The sequence below is a fragment of the Miscanthus floridulus genome, chromosome 1 (genome assembly GCF_019320115.1).
Source record: "Miscanthus floridulus cultivar M001 chromosome 1, ASM1932011v1, whole genome shotgun sequence".
NCBI lineage: Eukaryota > Viridiplantae > Streptophyta > Magnoliopsida > Poales > Poaceae > Miscanthus > Miscanthus floridulus.
The window spans coordinates 34,905,243-34,912,621 of record NC_089580.1 but is presented as its reverse complement, the minus strand read 5'-3'; the positions used below and the strand labels follow the sequence as shown (position 1 = coordinate 34,912,621).

At 52.3% G+C, this 7,379-nt stretch overlaps 1 protein-coding gene across 1 annotated transcript; it reads left to right on the top strand.

Moving 5' to 3' along the window:
- Window positions 1-6,037: 6,037 nt before the first annotated feature.
- On the top strand, window positions 6,038-6,749 carry LOC136478401 (uncharacterized). The gene has a single exon (XM_066476851.1). The coding sequence runs from the start codon at window positions 6,104-6,106 to the stop codon at window positions 6,608-6,610; it is 507 nt and encodes a 168-aa protein (XP_066332948.1). The 5' UTR covers window positions 6,038-6,103; the 3' UTR covers window positions 6,611-6,749.
- Window positions 6,750-7,379: the final 630 nt, after the last annotated feature.

Below are 7,379 nucleotides of genomic sequence, written 5' to 3'. Positions count from 1 at the left end.
ATCCCGAGGCCCAACTGCTTTAGGGCTCCAGCGAAGAGGAGATTTAGAGCGCTCCCACCGTTGACGAGCACTTTTCTGAAAAGCGCTTTCTGGACGATTGCGTCGAGGACGATGGGGAAATGCCCTATGTAGGGGATGTCCGCCCACTGGTCGACCCTACTGAAGGTGATGGAGACCTTAGACCAAGGGCGATAGTTAGGGTTAGCGGCGGCATCTTCCGTAGTGACGGCGAGCACCCAGCGGGCGGTGAGCTTCTGTCCTCTTCTGCTCTTGGTGGAGGCAAGGCCCCCAAAGATGGTGGCGACCACCTTGTCGTGATCCTAGACGGCATTGTTATTGTCCCCAGGTGGTCGGCGGCCTCCGACTCCATCGATGGTGTCATCGTCTGGCTTTTTATCATGGAATTTCTTAGCCAAGCTGAGGTAGTGCTTCATCTATGCCTGGCATTCTTGTAGAGAGTGCACGGGCCGTCAAGGATCTTCTTATACTGCTCATCATAGTTGCGATTGGCGCGAGGTTCATTAACGACAGCGACGATGTGGTCTGGCTGGCGGTGGCGAATTTGACCAGACTTGGATCCTTCTGGCTGATCACAGCCGCTATCCTAATGGTAACTGCAGTCATCATAGCGTCGGTCATTGTGGCTTCAATCGTCGGGGCGATCGTCGTAGCGGCAAGTTGGGCGATGAGTGCCTGCATCCTTGTTGAAGCACACCTCGGCTTCCTCAGCATCGGCGTACTGGTTGGCGGTCGTGGTCATCTCGTTAATCCCTGTGGGCGGCTTCTGGTTGAATTTGGAGCGAAGCTTGCGGTGATGGAGTCCTTAGATGAAGGCGGTGATGACCTCAGCTTCCATGATGTTGGGAATAGAATTCCCCATCTCAGAAAAGCGTCTGATGTAGCTATAGAGGAGCTCGGACGGCTTCTGGTTGATGTGGTTGAGATCATGCTTGGTACCCGGTCGAGTACACAGCCATATAATTGTCGGTGAAGACTTTTTTAGCTCTTCTCAGGATCCAATAGAGTTCGGGGCAAGGCTTGTGAACCAGTTCATGGCGATTGGCGTGAGCATGATGAGAAGATAGTTCACCATGACACTGGTGTCTCCTCCAGCGATGCGGACAACAGTGACGTAAGCCTGTAGCCACTGTGTTGGATTCATCCTTCCCTTGTAGGGCTCGACCCTAGTGATTTAAAACCATAGAGCCACTAAAGTGTTTGGAGCGCCCTCGTGAATGCTGGGAGCCCTTCAGGGTTGTTGGCGCTGTCATCTGCAGCATTGTCGGCATTGAGCGGCTCGAGAGCTAAGTCCGGGTTACCGTTCTCTTGCTCATACTCCTAACGGTAGCGTACTTCTTCTTCATGGCGACCGAAGCGGCATTCGTCGTTACATTGTCGTGCATCTCAGAGATTGTTGAGGTGCACTCGGATGTCTTGGTCAATCTTCTAGTCGTGTTGACGGTGATGTTCAATGCGGTTGCCCCTAGCTCCACCCTAGAGGGGTTGCCTGTCGTCGCGGTGCTGGTCGAAGAAGCGACTTGGGCGGTGATTGGATCTTGGCGTGACTGATCAACGAATCGAGGTTGTGGAGTATGAAGGTCTCTAATCCTGGCGGATCTCGTTGACCTGATAGTGTGGCACTTTAAGCATGGAGGTGACCTTAGCGACCTCCGGTGTCTATGAGAGCTAGGCAAGCTCGTTGGCGGCCACTACCAGATTGGCGCTTGGAGTCTTGTAGATGATGTGGCCGTCAACACGGACAGACTCATCGTCGAGGTTATGTTGGAGTGTCCTTCCTTGTGAGTCAAGCTGCTGCTCGGCCATCGCAAGGGTGACCTCGTTTGCTCGGCGCTGCACACGGTTGATGTTCTGGTTCTCGTGAGAGGCGCGTTCCTCCTTGGTTTTGCCGTTCCAAGGGGGGCTGTTGATGCTGATGTTGAAGTTTGCGCCGCCACAGAATGGAGGGAGAGGAAGTAGTTCGGTGGTGGTTTCGGCGACAGTCTCTGTAGAGCCCTAGGACTCAAAGTCCAGATACTCCTCTAGGATGGTTTGGAGGGATGCTCCGAGGCGTTGGCCGACGTGCATCATGTTGATGGTCGGCGGAGGCTGGTTGGTGATCTAGTCGGCGAGAGGATGGACATCTCTAACCTAGTCGGCGAATTTGCCCTTAGGGCATCTTGGTAAGCGTCAGCGGCGTTGGTGAACCCAAAGGGTATGACCGTAACCCCTGGAGTTTCCTAAGCAGCCTCTGACAGATCTGGATCAGAGGGTGGTCGACACTGCACCAGACTGTCCAGAGCTGATTCGGCGGTGGAGAGGCAATCGGCGAGCTTGAAACCAACCAGATCGATGGATGCGATCAGATCATCATTGTTGATCTGCCTCCTCCGATAGTGAGGAAGTGGGCGACGAGTTGTCGATGAAGGCGACCTCGGAGGCGGTTCTGAGATCAGATCTGCAGTCGTAGGTGCTAGGGTGATCAGCGCAGAATCGATCTGCACCGGTTCGATGAGCTCTCTGACTCTATCAGTGTTAATGATCCACGAGATTGATCCGACCATGAAAATCTGGCCGGGCTATGGGAGGGACGAAGGGCCTGCGGAACGTACCATCTTATTCGGTATAGAAACAACACGCACACCCCTACCTGGCGCGCCAACTGTCGATAGAATATCGTCGGCAGTCCTCCGAGGGGTATCCCACAAAGGTAGATTGATCGGCAGAGAGGCGTGTAATCAAGAACAAGAAGTCAATAGAGACACACGAGTTAGACAGATTTAGGTCGTTAGTATGACGTAATACCCTACTCTTGTGGTCTGTTGGTTTGTATTGGCTATCGTATGATATCGTGTGAGTTTGGAGAGGGTTCCTGCCCGCCGTATATAATCTAGAGGGCAGGGTTATAAGTCAGTTAGATATGTGAGATAACCGAAAAGTAATAACAGATTATAGGAATCTTGGGATCATATGTATCCTAACAGATCTTGTAGTATCTTTGGGATATTTTCCCTGTATCTTGCGGGAGGCACCGAGCAGAGTCGTGCCCCGTAAGGCTTTGTCTTGTGGGCTGGGCCGCCCCTAGGGGCGTAGCCCATATGGTCTGCCGTGGGTATCCGGGGTCGTACCCCCCATGTTTATTGTCTGTTTATTTGTTCTTTAGGAAAAAAACTAAACGACGAGCCGAGTGATTTGTGGAGGCTTTGCTCACTCTATTTTTGCTATGTTGCTGTTCATAACACCACTGTCGTATTCCCCAACTCCAGTGGGGCTAGGTGTTCGGGCTTGAAATGGGAGGGTTGTCCGGAGAAAAGGTGTTCGGGTTTGAGATGAGAGAGTAGTCCAGAGAGAAAAGAGTTGAGTATGCATGGTCTTTATGGAATATCTATAGACACTTATCAGAAATTCACGACATTTGTGAATGTAAAATCATTTAAAACATTAAAAAATATAGTTTTTCAACTATTTCTCTTTTTCTTTGCATCAATTACATATGTTGTATGATTCTACATTCATCGGCTAATAGGTAGATTAATTTGTTAGCCAAACATATAACTACTCACTCGGCTCAAGCCTCTTTTATTAACTAGCTCAAACACCTTAGGTAACTAAAGTACTTGTTAGCTAAATAATTAGTCAACTTTAACTAATTTAAATTACTTTTTTGTTCTAGGTAATAAGCTGATCAAAAAGACCCTGAGCATACTTAGTGGCTACCATGTTTTAGCGGCATGGCTAGCGCCCGCCCCACCTCCTGCGCAAGCTGCTGCGCCTGCTCGCTCGTCCTGCACCTGCTGCTGCGCCTACACAACATCTGCGACTCCGCGCGCTCGTCTGTTGAGCTCTTACTGCCACGACAAGATGGAGGGAAGAGAATGGAGGCAAGGGAGAGGAGAGGGGAAGGCGAGGTACGCCACGCGAGGTAGGAGGCGAAGCACAGCGGCAAGCTGCTGTTTGTCAGCCACCGGTGCCATTGCAGCATGTGCAACATCCAATCTACTTTTGAAACATTCAGATGAAATATTTGTAACATACGTCTGAAGACAAATGAAGCACTTAAAACATCAGATTCAAACATGCGTGTATAACCTTTTGCAACATGTACAACACCGAGATCAACTTTTGAAACATCCAGATAAAATAGCAATATATGTCTGAAACACCTGAAACATAGGCTTGTAACATGCATATCTTTTGCAACATTCAGATGAAACACTTAAAATATACGTTTGAAATACCTGAAACATTTGAAAACATACGCTTGCAACATGTGTATATTATCAATGAAACATATGGAACACCTCAGATATATATTTGCAATATTCAGATCAAACAATTGAAACATAAGTCTGGAACACCTGAAACACTTGAAATAGGGCATCGCCGACGGCCCCGGCCTAACTGGTGACGAACTATGGTAGCCAGCAAGCTCGGGTTAGGGGACGTCAGCCCAACGTACACCTTCACCGCAAGATGTCGGCCTATCGCTCCTCTGACGATTCTCCTGCGCGCTGCCTAGGCTCGCGTCTGTCGGCGTGGCTTCTCCAACGCCGCTGCTGCTTGGCTGTAGTTGTCCAACGCCGTCCTCTCGCGGGAGATGGGGCGCAACACGACTGGCTATGGGGTGCGGTGCGGTGGAGGAAGGGCACGGCGCAGCGGGGGATGGGCGTGCGGTTGGGGAAGGCTGGAAGGGGTCACGGCGAGGGCGGAGTGGGGCGGACGTATGCGCGACGACGCTGTGACCCCGATGTGAGTAAGTGGAGAAATTTCAGAGATAGGGAAGACCTAGAGATACTGTTGAACCTGTCCGCAGGCAAGAAGGCACGTACGCGATGGACGACCGACCATGTGCAAGCATTTACGATGTTTTAGCTAAGGTGGCGGTCCTCGTTCGGTGCGCACCACTTTTGCTCACAATGACCGGTGGTAACGTAGATTTTATTCGGTCGCACTGTTTTTCCTGACCGGTAGCGGCATAGCGCAACGTCTGGGAGTCTCGTGAGGAGTTTGGCAATCGATTCGCTTGGCAGATATTTGATGAGAATTCCTTAGCAAGGGTGTTGCACGTGCCAAACTTTCTATACCCAAAGTATGATATAAAGCTTAATGTGTGACTTTGATTTCTTTCGGCTGTCATCTAAACAAGTCCTACTAATATAATGTCCTGTGCTAGGTAGGTCTTTTGCTCCAGATTCACAAAACTGTTTTTCCAGTTTCTCTTACCAAACAGGTCGGGATGAAACAGTTTCTTCTTAAAATCTTGTTTCCAGCTTCACTCACATGCAGAGTTCCCCAGGTGAAGTTTGAAATACTAGTTTATACCATCTTTCTCTCTGCTATCTTCACTGAGAATATGTTTTATCGAAAACAGTTTTAGCTTCACTGATCAAACAGCTTTATGAAACTGAAATAAAAAAACTAATTTATTAGTGAAGCTGAGCTGTACCAAACATGTCCTAAATCTTAATACGTGACTTTGGCTTCTTTCGGCTGCCATCTAAACCAGGGCGGTGCTGATTGTTTTTTTTTCTTTGTGGAGTTTCATCCAAATTTGAGCTAATGCTAGCTAATAGTAATAGTTTAGCTTACTATAACCTGTTATTTTACTAACAACTATTTCGTTAGCGAGAAAAAACCAACAAATTGCATCTTATAGTTAGCTAGCTAATTTTTACTAAGAGCTATTAGGTAGCTAACTATCAGCGGCTGATAGATTCAACAGGGTCTTATACAGTTATACTAACCGGAGAAGTTGAAGTCGCTCAAGCTAATACAAGCGTCTAGTTGTTGCCGAGGGGAGAAAAAGAACTCCGTGTCCAGTGACGCTGAACACGCAGCACGGCAGCAGCCTCTGAAGCACTGATCTATCTGGAAAACAGTAAACACCTAGACGACAGACACGTACGCACGTGTCGCAAGACGCCACCTCCTTCGGCAAGCAGGACACGTACTCCAGCTCGTCGCCGAACGTGTCAAGTCGCCAGCCGTATAAGGACTTCACCGTTCGTGCGAGTGTTCCAGCCGATCTCCCTTTGCCTTGCCTTTTTTGTTTTGTGTAGCCTATCGTCGTCGTGTACGCCAAAGATAGGAAGAGCAGAGCGCGACGATGCCGGTCAGCCTGGTGACGACGTCGCTCCTCCCGCCTTGCCGCGCCGCCGCGTCATCGTCGGCACGCGCCATGCGTTCGTTCGCGCGCCGGCCGTCGGCTTCCTCCGCCGGGCTCGGCGGCGGCGTGCGCTGCCACGCCGCGTCTCCGCCGCCGCCGGAGTTCCCGGGCAGGACGACGCTGGCCGAGGTGCCTGGCACGGACCGCCCGCCGGCCGAGGTGCCGGGGACGAACCGCCCGCCGGACGAGTTGCCGAGCATCGACACGCCGCCAGAGTTCAACGCGCCGCCGGGCGTGGACGTGCCGATGCCGGCGCGGCCAGTGCCCGGGCCGGAGCTCCCTGGCCCGGCGATGCCGTCGCCGCCGGCGCCGGAGGTCCCGACCGTGCCGCCCAACCCCGACGTCCCGCCGCCGCAGCTCCCAGAGGTGGACCCGCCCAGGCCGCCGCTCGAGGTCGTCCCGCCGCAGCCGCCGGTCGTCGCTACGGTGCCGCCTCCCTTTGTGTAGCTCCGCCGTCCGTCCACGGCGCGGGCCGGGGCAGGTGGACAGGGTGAGCGGCGTGTGGAGGAACCACGTAGGAGTGTACAAAGTTGTTAGCATGATGTTCACGGTTGTACAAGTTTGCTTTCAGTTTCAACAAGGAGTATGGTTGAAAACGGGAACGGGAAATTCCCGTACCGACCGACACCGAATACCGAAAATCCCGACCGAATATCGTTTTCTCGGGAAAAAACGGATTCGGGAAGAAATCCGGGAAAATACGGCGAATCCGGTGTCGAAATCGGTTAGAGTGATTTCCTGACCGAATTATCGGATCCCGTATTTGTTCGGGAAACTACCGCAGGAAATTCCTGTTTTCAAGGCCTCCAGGCAAATGGCCCAACTCACCCCGCCGGCCCACCCAAACCCCACGCCGCGCGGCCATGTCACGTCTGTCGCCCAAAGTCCCCAAACCCTGAAACCCCACGCCGCAAACCCTAAGCACCCAAATCCCCAATCTTCGCCTCTTCGGCTTCGGCAGTCTCTCTCAACTCGCCCGCACGCCGCACGCCGCCGCCCACCGCAACTCGCCCGCGCCGCATTCCCTCCTCTCCGGCTCTCCCTCTCAGACTCTCAGTCTCTCTCAACTCTCAAGCGCCTCTCCAGCTCTCCTCTCCTGGGCTCCTGGCGGCCTGGCCTCTAGGCCATACTGGGCTACTGGCCTCCCTCGGTCCCTCCTGGTGCCTTGCCTGGCGGCCTGGCCGTCCGACGAGGCGACAACAGATCCACGACTTGG

Excerpts from the sequence above, each read along its gene's own strand:
- LOC136478401 (XM_066476851.1), top strand. The coding sequence starts at position 6,104 with ATGCCGGTCAGCCTGGTGACGACGTCGCTCCTCCCGCCTTGCCGCGCC.